This window comes from Lontra canadensis, unplaced genomic scaffold (genome assembly GCF_010015895.1).
Source record: "Lontra canadensis isolate GAN:19392208 unplaced genomic scaffold, GSC_riverotter_1.0 scaffold63, whole genome shotgun sequence".
NCBI lineage: Eukaryota > Metazoa > Chordata > Mammalia > Carnivora > Mustelidae > Lontra > Lontra canadensis.
Window position 1 is genome coordinate 8,624,382 of NW_022631057.1, and position 20,093 is coordinate 8,644,474.

General features: G+C 42.4%; 1 protein-coding gene across 2 annotated transcripts; it reads left to right on the plus strand.

Annotated features, from left to right (window-relative positions):
- Positions 1-5,259: 5,259 nt before the first annotated feature.
- On the plus strand, positions 5,260-18,209 carry TIMM17A (translocase of inner mitochondrial membrane 17A). Of its 2 annotated transcripts, XM_032878251.1 has the most exons (6): positions 5,260-5,344; positions 9,331-9,430; positions 9,557-9,620; positions 13,873-14,001; positions 14,812-14,922; positions 17,457-18,209. In XM_032878251.1, the coding sequence occupies exons 1-6, from the start codon at positions 5,319-5,321 to the stop codon at positions 17,540-17,542; spliced, it is 516 nt and encodes a 171-aa protein (XP_032734142.1). In that variant the 5' UTR covers positions 5,260-5,318; the 3' UTR covers positions 17,543-18,209. The 2 variants fall into 2 exon arrangements, with proteins under 2 accessions (XP_032734142.1, XP_032734143.1); XM_032878252.1 differs by lacking the exons at positions 13,873-14,001; positions 14,812-14,922.
- Positions 18,210-20,093: the final 1,884 nt, after the last annotated feature.

Genomic DNA, 20,093 nt, shown 5'->3' on the forward strand with positions numbered 1-20,093 from the left:
AAGTAGCCGGCTCTTCTGATATGACTCAGTCTAAAGCTTTTCACTACCTGAGGCCCCAGAGACTGTGGGCTCACAGACTCTGAAAGTCTTCCCTTGAAAGTCACCACAGTGGGGGCCGAAGATTCAGGAACACAGAGCCCATGAGTACAGTCTCCTCCAGCCCCTGCAATGAGGGACCACTGGCCCCGGACTCTGTAGGGGCATTAATGATCCAAGTTCAGAATCCACTTCCACTCAAAACACACATCTTGAGTGTCAGGGGATTCTCCAGTCCCAGAGAAAAACAAGTACTATTGTGCTAGAATAAAAGGGAGAGAAAGGAAGAAAGAGGGACCTCCGGTCTCATAGCCAAATACATGGTGGCGGGGGCAGTGGGCATAGGGAACCGGAACCGATTTAACTGACGCTTAGGGGTGGGTCTCACTTAGGCTGGATGAGCAGGAAAGGCACATTTTCAGGAAGCTAGGGTGACAGGATAGGATAGCAGATAAGATCACAGGCTCTGGAGTCAAATGATGTGGGCTCAAATCTGAGATGTGTGACCTTGAGTAAGTTATTTGTCCTCTCTGAGCCTTATGGACCCCAAGCGGAATATGAGGGCATTAGAAGTACCCATCCGAAGGGGGAAAAAAAAAAAAAGTACCCACTAGGTCTGCACAGGGTTATGGAATTATTAAATAAGGAGTCGTAAAATAAGATTAAATAGGATAATGTGTGCTAAGTGCATCACAGCATCAGACCCACTGTCAGCCCTCAATATACTGTTTGTCCATATAGAATCACACTGGTTCTCTTCTTGTTGGGGGGTGGGGGGAGGAACTGGAAGTTTCTCGAGAGCAGCAGACTTTGTCTCTGGAAGCAAGCCACGGGCCTGGCCCAGCACTCCTGAGGTGAGTGGACATGGGTAGAGGGGAGCTCCAAGACAGCACATGCCAGACTAATGTCCCCCCTGGAAGGAGAGCAAGGGGGAGAGCAAGAGGGTAGACACAACAGATTGCCTCCCGCACCCTCACCCTGACTAAAACGTCTCTGCCCACCAAACAGGTGCCAGGCACAGACTGGTTCCCCAGACCCAAGGGTCGGCTCTGGTGAGGGCCTCACTTGTCCATGCCAATGTGAGTGTCTCAGGGACTGGACCAGGCAGGACTGGGGGATTTGGAGCCACATACATGCCTGTGACCTCTTGGTAGACAAAGCTCTTTAAGGACTCCCACAGCCTGTGGCTCAACGGAGCTCAACCTACATAGGTCTGGGACCCTTGAAGGTACTGAGTGGTTGGAAGGGGCAGATTCTGAAAATGGCCATTTCACTTCCTCCATAGGTTGGGTCATGCTTCTTTTACTCATTTGTGGTTTCTTCTCTTGCTCACTCCCCACAGAAGCTATTTCAGGCCTCCTCCTTACCCTATGACCTCTCTGTATCTTTCTAGAATGAACTCCTTTAGCTATATTAATATAGGAGATAAAACTCTAATATGTCTTCATTACCCTGGAAAGGAAACCAATCTGGTCCAAGGAGAGAAGGGAGACATCTCTGCCTTTACTATCCTGTAATTAAATCTGTTCCAGGGAAGGAAGTCCCTCTCTCTAGCTTCCCAAGGTCATTGGCTTCTTCTTCTTCTTCTTCCTCTTTCCCTTCCTCTTCCTCCTCCTCCTTCTCCCCCTCCTCCTCCCCTTCTCCTCCTCCTCCTCCTTCTTCTTCTTCTTTTTAAAAAGATTTTATTTATTTGTCAGAGAGAAAGAGAGAGCACAAAACCAGGGGAAGCAGCAGGCAGAGGGAGAAGAAGAAGGCTCCCCACTGAGCAAGGAGCCCGAAGCAGGCCTCAATTACACGACCCTGGGATCACAACCTGAGCCAAAGGCAGACACTTAACTGACTGGGCCCATCCAAGGTCATCCCATCCAAGGTCATTTGGCTTCCAGAAACATTCTTGAGAAGAGAACTGGAAGGAAGTTATTTCTTCATGCTTAAATGCGTAGTTACGGGAGAGATCCTCCTGACACAGCTGACTGTTCCAGTCTTGCTTGTTGGTCATCCTCCACATCTTCTGCCCTAGAACTTTATCACTTGATATAGATTTGCTCTAGCTGCTTTAGTCTTTCTATCCTCCTGTAGGACCAGCAACCTATCCAGTGACAACACCATGTTCTTTCCTGCCCACACTTTTGTGCTATCATTCCCTCTACTTAGAATACCTTTCTCCTCTGCACCAATCAAAATCTGACCACTCTTCAAACTGTGGCTTAAATGCATTTATCACGCACATTTTGTGAGCACACTCAGGCCCCCAGGTCTCCCTCTCTCCTCTCAGGGCCTCTAGCACTTACCATGTTCTAAGTCACATATTTTGGCAATTTTATAAAGTTGACCCAACTATTTCTCAAAAGTGCATTTGTTCTCCCCAAGCACATTTTGAGGACCCTGAGGGTAGCAACTGTACCAATATTTTTTGTACTCTTTCCACCCTAATCCTAAAACTAAGGACAATCCTGAGTACCCAGTAAGGGTCTTATAATTGACTTGGGTTATACTCCCTCTAGGTCCTCTCTTGGTTCATCATTACCTGTGCACCTTTGATATCTATCAAATGGTCATCTCTCGCCAATCTTAGGCCTTGTCAGTGACCCCTTCCCCAAGAATGGTGGAAGATGACCACCATTCCTTCCATTCACCTCCCAAGAGTGGAAGATGAATAAAAGCTAATGGGGGGGGGGGTGGCAGGGGTGGATAATGGCTTCAGAGTGGGGAAGAAGACACCAGCGCCATTGCCAGACTTGGCTACTTCATAGAGCTCGACCATCCAGGTGGTTCCCTGAGGATGATCTCCCTTTCTTCACCTTCTTCCTCACCTTGATCTCACCATCCTTTCCCCTTCTAGGGAATTCTCACAGCAAAACAGGCCCCAGAGTCACAGTTCTTTTAGTTCACACGTGGAGCTATTTTCCCCAAAGCAATATGCAAAGGACTTGGATCACAGGGGGTTCCAGCAGTAGCCTCCAACATGGCCCAGAACACTACCTTTCACCAATACACCCTGCTGTCTTGAATCACCAGTTCAAACTCCCCTCACCTTTACTGTAACTTTTCTCCCAAGGACCCCCACTCCTTTCTTCCATCGTTCCTCCGTGTCTTTGGCCATTCTTTCAGTGAGGGCCACGACAGTTCCTTAGACTTCTTTCAGACTCGCTAGGAGGAGATTAAAGTGCTAGTTCTTTTCTTCTGAGACATTTCTGCACTCAGATGAAAATGGCTATTTTTGAAGGAGGGGTGACATCTTCCTCCTCTAGCCAACAAAGGCTAAGTACAAGCCCTACCCAGCCAAAAATGTCCTGTTATGCCCTATTATCTGTTGCAGTTAAAAGAAAGCAAAGAGTGAGAAGTCTAAGAATACTTGTTGGCCATCTGAGAAGGGCCTCCCAGAACAGTAAGGTTCTTTTGGATAGGGACTGTTGGAATGGAGTGAGCTGGGTAACCACAGCCAAGAGTCTGGCCCTCTGTTTTGTAAACTCACAAACTTAATATTATCACCATCCCTGGTAATTGACTTGATTCAAAAGAACCCAGTTCACAAGAGGCAGATGCATAAACTAGTATAACTACCAAGTACACAAGAATCGTTTTGAGCACAAGCCAGGGAATTCTTTCCTAAAGGAAAATCTATTCAGAAACCAAATAACAGGGACGCCTGGGTGGCTCAGTTGGTTAAGCAGCTGCCTTCGGCTCAGGTCATGATCCCAGCATCCTGGGATCGAGTCCCACATCGGGCTCCTTGCTCTGCGGGGAGCCTGCTTCTCCCTCTGCCTCTGCCTGCCATTCTGTCTGCCTGTGCTCGCTCGCTCTCTCTCTCTCTCATAAATAAATAAAATCTTAAAAAAAAAAAAAAGAAACCAAATAACAATCAGAAAACTGCATAATGAATATGGACTAAGAGCAAGGGGAGGTAGTTAGACCTAAGAAATATTTCACTTGGGTCCTGATGAGAACAGAAAAAAATATCCTTGCCCCATGAGAATGCCAGTCTTTAGTTACTGAAATATTCATACCCACTAGGTCTTGGGTGCTGAGCAAATATCAAATTCTTGCTCTCTGGCTCCTCTTGTTGCCCATCTCCCACATTCTCTCTTCAGCTTGTGCAATTAATTAGACTTAAAGGTTCTTAATTATAGTCACATTGCAAAAAAAGACTTCTTGGTCTTTACATATAATCAGATGACTAGTGTGAACTGTTCTTTTCACATAAAGATACACGTTGCTGACAATCTCCAGTTCTGTGTTCAGTTTATCTGCTTACCTAATTTTCAAGATTTGGTGCATACCTCACTCTTCACTGCAGTTCTCTATGAACTGCACTATTTTTTCCATAAAATTTCCACATATTTTAAAAAATTATTTGAGAAAGAGATCTTGAGCAGGGCAGAGGGGTAGAGGGAGAAGCAGACTTTCTGCTGAGGAGGAAGCCCAACGTGGGGCTCAATCCCAGGACCCTGTGATCATGACCTGAGCCAAAGGCAGATGCTTCACCAACTGATCGCCCCTGCCCAGGTGCCGCTATATACTATTTTAAAGTCAATCTCAAAAGGAATGGAGAAGTGTTCCTTTAACAGACATCACATGACTGAGGTTTTGTTGACTGTAAGCTAAAAGAGGTCAATAGGTTCCCATCCTTTTGGTCTCCTCTTTTTTGAGCTAAACACCCCTCACATCTGGTGATCTTTTGGAGGGTGGTTCTGTTGTCCCTTCATTTGAGGGCCCCAAATTGGTCACAACACTCAAGATGGCCCAGGTAAGTTCACTTCAAAAGCATTTATGGAACATCTATCACATTCCAAGCGCTGTAATTATAAGGACTATGACACTGTCGGTCCTAACCCTGCTCCTGCTCCTTACAGTTGGTTGAGTTTCACAAACCATCGCGATTTAGCTAACATTGATTCCCAAGTAGCAGCCAAGGTACTTAAAAACAAACAAACAAAGAAATGTATTTAGGAAATTTGGTGAACCCTAGCGGAATAAGACCAGGTTTATCTCGTCCACGGAACCTTCAGTAACGGTGTAACTTGAACTCCTCGCGATTGAGAAGCTACCAGTCCACGCAGCCCAGACTTGCAGCCTTCGAGGACCTGGGCGGGGCCACGGCTGCTACGCAGCGCCTCTGCCCCGCCCCCACGCTGCCCTGAAGTCCAGGCTCCCATTGGTTGTGGGAGGAAAAGGTGAACCAATCCACATAGACCTTAACGCCCTCCTCTCGAGATCACTTCCGCCTCTAGGGTCAGGCTCCACCCAAGTTGCCCGGCATCACTCGCGCAGGTGGAGTCAAGATGGAGGAGTACGCGCGAGAACCTTGGTGAGCTTTACCGCTGTTACTGCTTTCCTCCTGCCCCTCTGCCCACGGTCCTCGTCCCTCTCTTGTCCAGTGCCCGGAGGTGCAAATTGAACTCAGTCGCGGGCTTGTTGACCTGGGTTTGATCAACGTAGGCAGCGCCGTCTAGAGCAGCCAGCCGGCTTCTCAGCCCTGTACTCCCCCGGCCGCGTGTGGCAGCCTCGCCTGCAACAACCCGGCACCCGGATGACCTTGCATTGGATGAGGAGGCCCACGCTTAGGCTTGACGGAGCCTCGGAACCAGCTCCCAACCCGGGGTGTAGTCGATCTTGGGCGGGGTCCGTAATAAATCCCCTCTGTCTGCTGAGGTGACCTTGGACGCGTCCCCATGTCTCGCTTTGCTCAGTTCCTGTGTTGAGGAATGGGCAGGAGGCCGCTGAAAGGGATGCCATTCTTAAGGCATTATTTGTATCGTGACCTGTGTCCGCAGGGCGAAGCATTTTCAAGTGTATGGAACAGAGATTTTTACCTAAAGGGCCTGGGTAAGCTCCTGTAGACAGGAGCCTCGTTTTCACCCTTTGAATTTTGCCTTAAGGGACAAGGGAGACAGGGATTATCTGGAAAATAGAGATAGTAGCATGTGTTCTTTGAGAAACCATGAACAGAAATTCATGTATTCAGTATTTGAGTGAGGTCTCTGTGCGCACCACTACAGGTTCAGAGAGTAAAGCATGAATAAATCAGGCACATACATAGTTATAAAACAGGTTAATTGCTGTCAGGTCTCAGATTGCCTAAATTTAAGGCTTCTGGGGGTGTTAAGAGGGAAATCAGATCTCGTTACTGCGTTAATCACCTGTTTATTGGGTTAGAACAAAAGCCAGTGTCCTCCTCAACTTGTGAAAATGCCTACGATTTTATATTTTTACCTTGCCAGCAGTAGCCATGTTACCTGCTTTGTGCCCTTTTTTTTTTTTTTTTTTTTTTAAGGTCACTCAAATGGGATACGGGGCATGTTTCAGGACCTCCCAGCTCTTTAAAATTATCAAATGTAATTATCCCCCTTTCTAAAGTGTGCAGAATTCAGCACATTGTAGACTGTTAATCAGCTGCTGTTGGGTGTAGTATAATGACACAGGCTGGCAGGAGGGTAATTTTTTTTAACTTTGTTGAATTAAAGATATAAGAATAATGAGTTTTTATCTACTACTTGATGAGGTGGTCCCTTTGTTTTCTCTTAGTGCATATGTCCTGAAGCAATACAATCAGTTGTCTAGTTGGTTTTGTAGTCAGACCTGCTTTTGATCTTCAGTATTACCCTGTTTGGTAAGAGCATTTTCTCAAATCCTCCAACCTCAAACTATAAGAATCTTCTTCCTCCCTCCACACCACCCCACCTCCAAACATATACACCATATGCTGTCTGAATTCTTTCATAACTCTGCCTTTCCATGCCTATTATCATAATCTTATGTGGCATCCTTAACGCCTTTTGCAACAGCTTCTTAATTGCCCTCATTAATACATCCCATTAATACAATCCCATTAATACAGCCCACTTTAACACATCATATGAACTTAATTATCCTAAATCCTTCATTTTACCATATGTTTCTTTTCGAAAACCTATAGTCCCTGTGATATAATGGAAAGGATTCGGAGCTTTGGAGTCCTAGCTTTTGTATTTGAATTGTACTGGTTACAACCTATATGTTCTTGGGCAGATTACTTAATCTCTGTCTGAGCCCCCATTCACCATAAAATGGAGAGGAGACAGGAATACTCTTCTTCACGAAGTTAAAAGCTTAGAAATTCTATTGGAGAATAACCTTTCTTGAAAATCATAGGTCTTATTTGCATCGAAGACATCTAAAACATAGTTGATACTTAGCAAATGATAACTTAATCATGTTATGTTACTTTTTCTCTGTCCCCTGCATTTGTCTAGTATTTCCATTATTTTAGAGTCTGGCTTCAACTTTCCTTCTGTGTAGCCCATCACTTCTCTGTAGGAATATTTTGATTTAGCCAGAGTTCAGAAACTATTTCCATCTTGCCTTTGTTTTATATATCTCTCCTGGAATACTCTGGCTGCTCTCTGATCTGAACCCTGCTGTTCTTTACTGATTTTTTTAATCCTCAACTAATATGATCATTTGGACTAGTTCTTTTTAAAGTTACTGGCGTACCACTCTGAGGGAGCCACTAATTCATTCTCCTTTGTCTTTTCTCTATACTTCCTATTAGTCTTTCTACCATTTTAACACAATCTCCTAATCCTTTTTAGTTTGAAGCACTGCTTTCTTAAACTATTAAAGTGAAACCAGGTCAACTGGGATCATGTTGAACTGTAGACTCTGATTCAGTAGGTCCTGAGTAAAGTTTTGAGAGTCTGCACATCTGACAAACTCCCAGGTGTTGCTGATTTTGCTTTTTTTTTTTTTTTAAAGATTTTATTTATTTATTTGACAGACAGAGATCACAAGTAGGCAGAGAGGCAGGCAGAGAGAGAGAGAGGGAGAAGCAGGCTTCCTGCTGAGCAGAGAGCCCGATGCAGGGCTCGATCCCAGGACCCTGGGATCATGACCTGAGCCGAAGGCAGAGGCTTTAACCCACTGAGCCACCCAGGCGCCCCGCTGATTTTGCTTTTAGGATCACAAAAGCAAGCCTTGGTTAGCAAGGCCGGAAGCATCCTGCTGACAGTTGGAGTATGTCCTGCATGAGAGTCATTCTGTACAAGGTCCTGATTTGTATTATACTTGAAAAAGAATATGATGTTTTGACTGCAAGGTTTTGTATTCCACCAAAGGCATAAATTACTCATTCAAATTCTCCGGGAGCAACTACTCTCAATTCACAAGTTTACTTGAGCAAAGGCGATTGCCCATAGGTTCATTATGTAGCATTTGACCCTTAAGACTAGATCAAAGAAATTGCTTTTATTTACAGTGAGTCTAAAATGAAATTTTTTTTTAAAGTTTTATTTATTTGACAGATCACAAGTAGGCAGAGAGGCAGGCAGAGAGAGAGGAGGAAGCAGGCTCCCCGCTGAGCAGAGAGCCTGATGTGGGGCTCGACCCCAGGACCGTGGGATCACGACCTGAGCCAAAGGCAGAGGCTTTAACCCTCTGAGCCACCCAGGTGCCCCTAAAATGAATTTAACCAGGGACATCTGAGTGGCTCAGTTGGTTAAGCATCTGCCTTTGGCTCAGATCACCTCAGGTCAAGTTCCACAGCGGGCTCCTTGCTCAGCTGGGAGCCTGCTTCTCCCTCTGTCTGCTGCTCTTCCTGCTTGTTCTTTCCTTCCCTCTGACAAATAAATAAAATTTTTTTTTTAAAACTGAATTTAACCATTCACAGACATTTTTATAAGCCAGATCCCTAGAATAGTAGTTCTGATTACATTATTCAGGTTTCATCGTGTTGCATAAGTTAGGTCACTGCATTTGGAAACTGGGTTTACAAATATAACCTCTAAATACTGGAGATGAGAGTATTCTGGTTTGTTAAGTGGACGTAATACAGGCCAAAGTTCCAAGTGCTAATGCGACTCAGTGAACCCAGAAAGAATTTCAAACTTTAAAAACTGTTTAAATTGGTTTCCCTCTGCCCCTGTTGAATATTCATTTTGGGGGGTCTCAACTCTAACTTCTACTGCAGCTGGAGAGCTTACTTCGATCCCTCAGAGATTGGATCAGCATTGAATATGATGTAATTTCTACATAGTTGTTGAGTCACTGTTGCTCAGTGCCCAGCTGTTCATAGATGTGCTGATTATTAAACGAGAATGAAGCACTGCTAACAGGGGGTTAAAGCCGGTACCATTCCCTATGGCTTGGAGCTGAATAGATGCAGATATGTTCAGCATTCTTTTGTCTAAATGTTTATTTTACTGGTTGTGGTGGGCCCTGCATTGGAATCTGTTGCATCCCTTACTGTGTTAGGAAAGAAAGCTTTTACGGTTTATGAAGGAGAAATACAATCATCTTTTTTTTTCCCCCTGTTCTTAGCCCTTGGCGAATTGTCGATGATTGCGGTGGGGCCTTTACGATGGGTACCATAGGCGGTGGTGTCTTTCAGGCAATAAAAGGTTTTCGAAATTCTCCAGTGGTAAGTAGGTGATTGGTCTTATTTTATCATCACTTAAAATCTGGATTTGCTAATATCACTGGTGGCCCTGTCGGTGGGCTCGAAATGTATTGTACTTCTGCTGTATTTTTGGTTGCTTCTTTATAGGGCGTAAACCACAGACTACGAGGGAGTTTGACGGCTATTAAAACCAGGGCTCCGCAGTTGGGAGGTAAGCAGAATTTTCCATTTGTACTTCACAGTATCTTTTCTTGTTCGGTTGAAGATGAAGCTTAGTTCAGCCTTACAGCTTATTAGGAATTACTGTCTCTGTAAGTTCTTCTGGATTTACGGTTTATTCAGAAAATTAACTGGAATTGCTGCATCCATTCATTGGAAAATTTTGTCTCTGTCCTTCGAATGATCAGTGGTATTTTAGTTTTGGTATTTTTGGTTTTTTTCCTCTTATCCAAAAGGAAGACTATGTGTGTAAAGCTTAGGTTTGTGAGTCAGGAGTGATAGCTTCTGGAGTAATAGAAAGCAGAAGAGAATGTGATCGGAATGATTGGGTGTCATGAGAGAGAGAGGGATGATGCTGCTCCGGCTCCTCTCCAAGGTTAGGTTTTGGATGTCATGCAGAGGTCAATGCAGAATGTGAAAATAATTCATTACCCTTTTTAAACTTGGTTATTCAGAAGTTGGGAGAAGAGAGATGATAAAAAAGCTGGAGCGGGGCACTTGGGTGGCTCAGTCAGTGAAGCATCTGCCTTCATCTCAGGTCATGATCCTGGAGTCCCAGGAATGAGCCCCACATCCCGCTCCCTGCTGAGGGGGAAGTCTCCTTCTCCCTCAGAGCCTTCCCCATCTCATGCTCTCTCTCTCTCTCTCTCTCTCTCTCTCTAATAAATAAATAAATAAAAGCTTGGAGGCTGTATTCATTTACAAAGATAGAGTCAGGTTGAGGAGACCATGTGGAACACGTGAAAAAGACTTAAATACTTTTAGTCATTCCTAAGTAATTTTGTGTGACAGAAGAAATAGTCCTGTCTTTGTTTTTAGCATATTTTTCTTTGGAAAGACTGGCTAAGAGCTGCCATTTATCGGGTGCTTGCTGTGTGCTAAGCACTCTCCTACGGGTTTTATAGCATTATTTTAATCCTCACAACACCACAAGAGGTAAGTATAATTATCCCCATTTTCCAGATGAGGAAATTGAGGCTGAAGTGATGATATATCTTTTTCCTTTTCTTTTCTCTGTAAAATGATACCCTCTGGAAAGTAAATAGTGACTGATTTTCCTTTGCTTTAATGGTTACTTATGTTGTCAAGAAGGGTAAGTAGTATTAAAGCACACACCAACCCTGAACTCCCAATATATGCAGAAGTCATACAGGTTTTGTTTTAAGAGGCTGCTTTTATCATATTATGCTTTTTCAATGGATAAAAAAACAATCAGGTAAGGTTACAGCCAAGAGGGAACTTAAGGAGGCATGACCACTAAATGTAATGTGGGATCCTGGAACAGAAGGACATAAAAAATAAAGAAATCTGAGTTAAATGTGGACTTAACATTGTGTTGATATTGGGTCATTAATTGTGCAGATGCACCATGGAAATGTAAGATGTTAGAAATTGGGGAAACTGAATGTGGGATATATGGGAGTTCTGTGCTGTTTTCACAACTTTTCTGTGACTCTAAAACTTTTTAAAATTTAACAGTGAAATAGAAAAAGACTAAGTTGTGGTATGAGTGAATTGGGATTGTTTATTTCAGATCCCCGAGATTGGCTTTTTTTTTTTTTTTTTTAAGGAAACTATTGAGAAATCTTTATGGTGTTTTGCTTTTTAAAAATGCTGGGATGACATGGGCGCTTGGGTGGCTCAGTGGGTTAAGCCTCTGCCTTCAGCTCAAGTCATGATCTCAGGGGATCGAGCCTCGCATAGGCTCTCTGTTTAGTAGGGAGCCTGCTCCCTGCCCCTGCCCTGCCTCCCTGCCTCTCTGCCTACTTGTGATCACTCTCTGTAAAATAAATAAAATCTTAAAAAAAAAAAAAATGCTGGGGTGACATTTTCAATTTAATTCAGTGAGCATTTACTGAGTTTTTCTTTTCTTTTTTTTTTTTTTCCAAGATTTTATTTATTTATTTGACAGAGAGAGCTCACAAGTAGGCAGAGAGGCAGGCAGAGAGAGAAGAGTAGCAGGTTCCCCGCCGAGCAGAGAGACCAACTTGGGGCTCGATCCCAGGACCCCGAGATCATGACCTGAGCCAAAGGCAGAGGCTCAACCCACTGAGCCACCCAGGTGCTCTACTGAATTTTTCTAGTCAAAATCCAGGGGACAAGCAACATGGAAAAATCACAGTTGTGTCCTGAAGAGACTTATATTTTCTTTTTCTTTTTTTTAAATATTTTATTTATGTATTTGACACAAGTAGGCAGAGAGGCAGGCAGAGAGAGGAGGAAGTAGGCTCTACTGAGCAGAGAGCCCGATGCGGGGCTCGATCCCAGGACTCTGGGATCATGACCTGAGCTGAAAGCAGAGGCTTTAACCCACTGAGCCACCCAGGCGCCCCAAGACTTATATTTTCATAGAGGAAATTTCATGGGGGCTTTTGACACATCCTGTTACTCGTCAAGAATCTTTTACATTTTGGAACAAGATACCCCAGGCTTGTCTTGTATTTTCCCTCCCCTAGCCATAGAGTCAGCCATTCCGCCACAAAGCTCGGGTTCCTTTTAGTTGAGGATGGTGTTTAGAAGCCAAAATCTGGGTACGAAGTGTATCATTGCTTATTGGGGGGTTGCTGTTCCCAGGCTTCTTTGTAATAGAACTTGGGAGTGTATATGTATATATGTAAACACACACAGCACAAATATATATACCCAATATATATCTGCATTTGTACATACATGTTGAAAGTCATGACTTGACACCAGGACCTCAGTTCCAATCCAGCCGCATAAGGTTTATTCTACTTTCTCCCTTTTTATATGAATACCTCCATCTTTGTCCTGCCGGGGCGGTGGCACCCCACACCAGGCCGCCCTTCCACATGGATACATGCAACTCCATGCCAGGCTGAGGACCCTACCTTTTTCTGCTTTGGCTCTGGCTCCTCACACTGGGCCAGCCTTCTGGTAGACAGCCTTTTCACCCTGCTTGCACTCAGTCTTATTCTCATCAGTTAACCATAGCTTATTCTAGCAATTATTTTTGGAGGATGGGCAGGTTTCAGACTCTTGTGAGGGATTGGGAGAGCCTTGTTTGAGGAATTTAGTGAGGTAATTCTAATATACCGAGGCATCAGATCTCTCCCAGGACGTAGAATTACTGAGTAAGAGGAAAGAACTAGTTTATTAGTTTATTTTTATGTAGTATGTGGTATCTAGTATTGGACCAGAAATGAGGGCTTATGTAAACTGAAACTGGTTATCTACTAGATTTAATGGATAATGTGAAAACCGAAAAAGGATTTTGGTGACGATATGGTTCTGACATTTGGAGGAACCCAGTGTGTTGCCCTTACTAACATATCCCTACTATTTTGAGATTTCAGAGGGTGAAAAATAAATTGACTAGGTCCCTTTTGGGCAGTTTTTCTTCTTTAATCATAATAAATATAACCACTCTTTATACAGTGCAAGTCATGTGCACTCATGATAGAGAATTAGGATGTTGGGCAGGCATGAAGAAATGAAGTCATGTGTCACGTCACCCAGAGATGCTGACAGTTAAAATCTTTGTGTTGTCTAAAGTTTTTTGTGTACTTGTATATGTGTATGTGTGGGTATTTGTTTTTTATTTGACAAAATTGTTAACTGCGTTTAGGAAGAGTTTAAGTGCCAAGTAATTTGATTTGGTGTGGTTTTTAGTTTCATGCTCGAGGAATAAAGGATAGAAAGGAGAGAGGATAGGTAATTTCTCTCCCCTTGATGTTCCATAATTCTAACTATTTGTATCATCCATTAGCCACTTTAGCATGTATTGGCCTACACCTCTAATACATTCCAGGATAGCTGGAGTTCTTTTGTATCTCTGTTGGTGATTTTTTTTTATAGAGTATTATATATGCTCAGTGATACTTACTGAAGAAAAGAAAAAATAGAGGTAAGATAGAGCTATAAAAGGAGAAAGAAGGAAGAAGCAGGGTGGCTTTGTTGTGTTTATTGCTTTTTAAACAGAGATACTTGGTTCTGAAAGGAAAATTTGAATGTGTTTAGCCTGACTCTTCTAGGCTTGGCTTATTTCTTTTAGGCTTTGGGCCACTGCTAATTTTCAAGCTGATACCATACAACCCACGCTTTGTTGAAAAGATAAGTACTGGGACTGTTGGTTCAGTGCTTAGCCAAGCTTGTGTTTGCATATTTGTTTGGAGTGTGAGAATTTTTAAGAATATAGTGTTGTTATTTAAAGTTATTTTCGACTGTAATATTTTAAATATAAGATTAAAAAATGAAATTTCTTTTGTTTTTAAATAAAACAGGTAGCTTTGCAGTTTGGGGAGGTTTATTTTCCATGATTGACTGCAGTATGGTTCAAGTCAGGGGGAAAGAAGATCCCTGGAACTCCATCACAAGCGGTGCCTTAACAGGAGCCATACTGGCAGCAAGAAGTAAGCAATCATTATCTAAAAAAGAAGGAAAAGTAAGCCGTCATTACAGACACACTCGTAAAAGCCAGACTTTTTGGAAAACCTTATCTGTCTTAATTTAGTGATCTCTAATAAATCAAAAAGCATTGCTTAACTTAGCATAGCATGAATGTATATGGCAATTTGGGGGAAGAAAATTAAGAGTATTTATTTGGAACATTTAAGAATAAGAGCATGGGGTTCTAACCTATGCAGTGGTTAAGAGCAGTTCAAGTTCCAGTTCTGCCATTTAGTAACGTGTGACTGGGCATTTTGCCAAACTTTTTGTGACAACCATAGTTTCCTCATTGGTATTCTGGAGTTAATAATCATACCTGCCACATAGTATTGTTATGAATGAGGAGCTTAGAACCATCTTCTGGATCTTTGGGTCAGAAAGCAAATACAGAATTTGGGGGTGGGGGTGTAGTGGTTTAGGCAAGGATCAGTAAACTTTTTCTGTAAAGAGCCAGATGGTAAATATTTTAGACTTTGTAGGGCTGTGAGGTCTTTGCCAACAGATGCTTAGCTCTATGATAATAACATGAAAACAGCCATGGATGATATATAAATCAATGAGCATGACTGTGCCAATAAAACTTTATGTAAACAGGCAATGAACTGGATTTGACCTATGGGACCTTAGTTTGTTGACACCTGGTTTTTAGCCAGTGAGAAAGGAGGGTTGGGAATGAGGGTAGCATGAACTCTACGGACAGCTCTTTCCTTTACTGAGTCTTATATTAAACTAGTTTTCTATTAAAGTAATCTCTTTGTTATTAATGTATCCAGATGGACCAGTGGCCATGGTTGGGTCAGCAGCAATGGGTGGCATTCTCCTAGCTTTAATTGAAGGAGCTGGTATCTTGTTGACAAGATTTGCCTCTGCCCAGTTTCCCAATGGTGAGTCTTCTTCCTGCTTACTACCATAGCTCAGATGCTGGAATGGCCTCTTGATACTTAGAGCGAACCTGTCTTCTAAAATATGGTAGTTTGTGATTTCTACATTTGCCATTGTTCATGAGGATTATGATAATAGGCCTTGGTTCTATTTGAAATGGTAGATGTGGCTGTGGTTATTGTGTTTAACCACAGTAACCAAAATGCTTTGGTTAGATGGTTTGCTGTTGATCCTTCTTATAGTTCTCAGGTTTTGTCAGTGCTTGTGTACATATTTCTAAGAAATTGCCAGTCATTTTAGAGGTGTTTGAAGAAAGGTCCTTGCAGATGTGTGACAGTAATGGTAGTCCATCTACAACCTCTTACTGTACATGTATGTATGTGCCAGGCACTGTTCTAGATGCTGGGATGTAGTGGGAACCAAGCACTTACATTCAGGTGGGAGGAGACCAGCCAACATGTTAACAGATAAATGAGACTTGATTGTTCTGCTTGCTTTGAAGAGGATGAAATAGAGCGGTAGAAATTAGCTGTGTTTGGGAGGGTCACTTAACGGTTGGCAGGGGAAATTTTTTTGAGAGATTGGGAAAATAATTTGATGCTGATTGTTCATTTTATCTGATATATAGGGAAAAGTTAAATCATGGGCTGAGTGATCATTACATGGTCACTTGGTATTTGCTCAGCTGTTAAATTGTGTACCTTCTGATAACCGCAGAAAACTTCAGTTGTCTGTAAAGGGCCAATGTTCCTTGACACTGGAAGGAAGAATAAAGATAATCATGAGGGTTTTAGTAGGAAAAATTTGACCTGGCATTTGGGGAAGGAAATATACAGAATAGTGACACATGTTGAAAATTATTTTTGGAGCCTGGAAAAGATTCAGCATAGAGTTAGGAATAGATCATAGTTCCCAGTTTGATTTGATTTCCCTGAGGTGCCTAGCAAGGGATTCAGTGTCTCTTCGGCACCGTTGGTAAACACTGCTCAGTAGATGCCAGGGATGTTCTAGGGACCTCCTAGATCCTCTTACCTCCTGTTCCTGCTTTTTAATCATTACTTCTGAGTTAATCTGTTATGATGGACACATTCAAATTTTGCTTCTTAGTTTGTTTTTTATCACTCTGGTGTGAAAGGCTTCACATAAAACATCAGAAAAGTTTACTTTTTTTCAGAAATTCAGAAACATGTAACAAAAACGTCAGTTATGTTGTCTTTCTTTTTTGTTTTTTAAGTAGGTTCTTCACCCTGGGGGCTCAAACTCATGACTCAGATCAAGAGTCTCATGCTCTACTGACTGAGCCAGCCAGGCGTCCCAAGTTACATTGTGTTATAAAAATTAGTCTAGGTTACTTTGCTTTAGCCTTTTTTCCTCAGAGGAAATCCTTAAAAGAGCTGTATTTTATTTGAGATAGGAGATGCGTTTCTGAAAAGCTGTGTTGGGAAATCTTTGAAGAGTTAATCATATTTTTCGAATTAACTGATATGAAAAAGTTTTAAAAACAGTGGGAAAAAATGAAGTAAAACTATAAGTAATAATGGTTATCTTTGGTTTATCTGTTTCTCTAGTTTTCTGAAATGAACAGATAATGCTTTTATAGTGGGGAAAAAATGTATCATTGGATTGAAGCATTGGAAAGCTTCAGGGAATTTTACCACTGCCCTCTTTCTCTCTTCTGTACAGTTATGTTTTAGTCTGCTTTAGTTTCCCTGAGGAAAATAATTGTGATTATGCCCGTAAAAGTCTTTTTTTTTTTAGAACCGCGTTTTTTGGGGGGTGTATTGGGTGGCTCATCCTGTTAAGCATCTGACTTTGGTTTTGGCTCTGGTCTTGATCTCAGGGTTGTAATATTGAGCCTTGTCCATCTGCGTGCCCAGCTCAGGCTTACATTTCTCTCTCCCTCTCCCTTTGCCTCTTCCGCCCCCCACCTCCCCAACTCACACCCTTCACGCTTGCTCTTTCTTTCTCAAATAAATCTTAAAGAAAACAAAACAGTTTTTGCCCTCAGTTCACAGGCCCTCCCATCCTTTGAAAACTAAATATTGCAAGACTTTGTTCTACAGAAGACTAGGGGATGTCTTCCCATTTCGGAACTCATTCTCTAACTGGTTGTATAAACCGCGTTACTGATTGCGCTTAAAACATGACTAAGGTACTTAAACTTTGTGAAAATAATTTTAAATAGCTACTGAAAAATATGTCAAGACGTGTGAGATTTTTGCCATCTTTATAGCAGTCTGTCACAGCAATTGCTTTAAAAACTTGAATTCACTTCTTGCTATAATTAACCCATCGGACTTTCCTGGCGTACCCGTTGAGAGCTGTTCATTCTGGAGCATAAGGGAAGCCAGGCTGTTGTGTTTTACCACATTTGGAGGCACTCTCATGAAAATTAGGCAGTAGAAATTCAGAGGACAGCTCTAAGGTAGCATGTTATTTTTACTGAGTTGATTGATTTGCTCTCTACAGAGACTTGTTCTTTTTAATTGTGTAATAGTCAGGTGGTTTTTCAGATTCTTTTCTTTCTTAACTGCAGGTCCTCAGTTTGCTGAAGACCCTTCTCAGCTGCCTTCAGCCCAGTTACCATCCTCACCTTTTGGAGACTATCGGCAATATCAGTAGGACTTCTTTCCCAGGATTTCTTTAACAGAATGAGCTGTAGTTCAAGAAGGAATTTCAGAAGATAAGTTAGAGTCTGTTTTTAAAACCACAGGTGGGACAGCTACGGCCAAATAGGCTTTGAAGAGACATTCAGCTCTTTTTTCTATTTAAGGGAACATTGCAGGGGTGGGGCGCAGACATTAAAAGATAATCCATTTATTTATTCACAGTTGGATTGCATTTGTGATCAAAATAAATGTCTAATATCTTTAAAAGAAAATATAATAAATGCTTAGAAGATGAAGGACCACGGAGCAAACAACAGTGAGACGTGACCATCATTTCTTTGGGGGTTTCTCTGCCTGGTTTTGTGTGTTCTGTCAGTCAAACGATAAAAAACTCCTGGAATTCGCTCTTTCTTTTAAGACAAGTTGTAGAGTTCTACTTTTCAACCTCGAATACTTCAGATAATGCAAATTGTGTTGAAAATTGCATGTTTTATAGTTAGGCTCTCATCTCACTTGAAGTAAATTATGTATGAGAAGAATTATGCAGAATTAACACGGATCGTCTCACAGTAGATACTGTGTGGATTGAAGGCTGAGATAAAATATCCTTTACTTTGAAAGTAAAATATGCGATTTTTTGGTTTTGAAGATGTCAGATGTAAAACTTTCTTTACCTTTGAGGCTCCTGTGTCTTGATTGTTGTTTTTTTTTATATAAAGATTTTTATTTATTTAGAGCGGGGTTGGGGGGATGGGGTGAGGAGCAGAAGGAGAGAGAGAATCCCAAGTCGAATCCACGCTGAACATGAAGCCCGACTTGGAGCTCGATCCCAGGACCCTGAGATCATGGCCCAAGCTGATATCAAGAGACGCTCAACTGACTGAGTCACCCAGGTGCCCCTCCTGTGTCTTGATTCTTGATAATCAGCAGCCTCACCAAAAAACAACTTCCTTCCAATTCTACCTAATTCTATACAAGAAGAATTCATGTAGGGTATAGTAGCCCTGGAAAAGTTCGGTGTTTACTGTGTGCTTGAAAATAAAATGTATGCTGGTTTTAATGTGTTCCAAGTCCCCTGAAGCTAATCTTCATAAAGGGTGTATTTTGGGGTCTGATTGAGCCTGGAAAATGGATTAGCATTTCAGAATAGGCCATTTTACTGTTAATATTGGAAATGACATGTGGCCTTACAGAAGGCATGATGCTGTTACTCATTTTCCTACATCTGTGCGAGATGGAGAACAAAGCCGTGTGGCTATGGCGAACACATAGTTTTCTTTTGGCCCAATGCCATACACATAGTAAGCATTTAATTACGAATTGTGGTTTCATCTTTTTTCTGCTTGGTAGGATATATATAAAATAACTGTTTATCATTTTAACCATTTTTTTTAAATTAATTTATTTATTTGACAGACAGAGATCACAAGTAGGCAGAGAGGCAGGCAGAGAGAGAGGAGGAAGCAGGCTTCCGGCTGAGCAGAAAGTCCGATGCGGGGCTTGATCCCAGGACCCTGGGATCTTGACCTGAGCTGAAGGCAGAGGCTTTAACCCACTGAGCCACCCAGGCGCCCCCATTTTAACCATTTGTAAGTGTAGAGTTCACTGGCATTTAAATATAGTCCAGTATTGCATAATCATCACAATTATGTATATCCAAAACTTCTCATTATCACCAACATCAGTTCTGTACCCATTGAACAATAACTTCCCATCCCTGTGCCTCCCCCTGTCCCCGTAACCACAGTGCTACTTCCTGTCTCTGAACAAGCCTATGAGGTACCTCTATAAGTGGAATCATACAGTGTTTGTCCTTTGTCTTATTTCATTTAGCATAGTGTTTGAAGGTCCATCTGGTTTTTCTTTTTGAAGATTTTATTTATTTATTTGAGAGAACGAGTGGGAGGAGGGGCAGAAGGAGAAGAAGCAGACTCCCCGCAGAGCTGGGAGCCCAGCACAGGACTTCATCCCAGGACCCTGGGAGTGTGACCCGAGCGGAAGGCAGATCCTTAACTGACTGAGCCACCCAGGCGTCCCGAGGCTCCATCTATTTTGTCACATATACCAAAATTTCATTTCTTTTAATAGCTGATTAAATATTCCACTGTATGTATATACCACATTTTATTTATACATTCATCCACTGACGGATACTTGGGTCACTTTCACCTTTTGACTATTGTGAAGAATGCTGCTGTGAGCGTGGGTTAGTCCCTGCTTGCATCCCTGCTTACTCTTCTTTAGGATACGTACCTGGGAGCAGATACTGGGGCTTGTGGTAGTTCTATGTTTAACTTCATGAGGAACCGCCAAATTTCTCCACAGCAGCTGCACCATTTTATGCTCCCCCAGCAGTGCACAAGGGCTCCAATTTCTCCACATCCTCCCTTACCCCAATTATTTTCCTTTTCAAAAAAAATTATAGTCATTCTAGTAAGTGTAAGGTGTTATCTCATGGGTTTGATTTACATTCTAGTGACGGGGGCATCTGGGTGGCTCAGTGGGTTAAAGCCTCTGCCTTCGGCTCAGGTCATGATCCCAGAGTCCTGGGATCAAGCCCCATA

Coding starts and splice junctions, on each gene's coding strand:
- TIMM17A (XM_032878251.1), top strand. CDS start 5,319: ATGGAGGAGTACGCGCGAGAACCTTG. Junction 9,431..9,556: donor GTTTTCGAAATTCTCCAGTG/GTAAGTAGGTGA, acceptor GCTTCTTTATAG/GGCGTAAACCACAGACTACG. Junction 14,002..14,811: donor AGCCATACTGGCAGCAAGAA/GTAAGCAATCAT, acceptor TAATGTATCCAG/ATGGACCAGTGGCCATGGTT.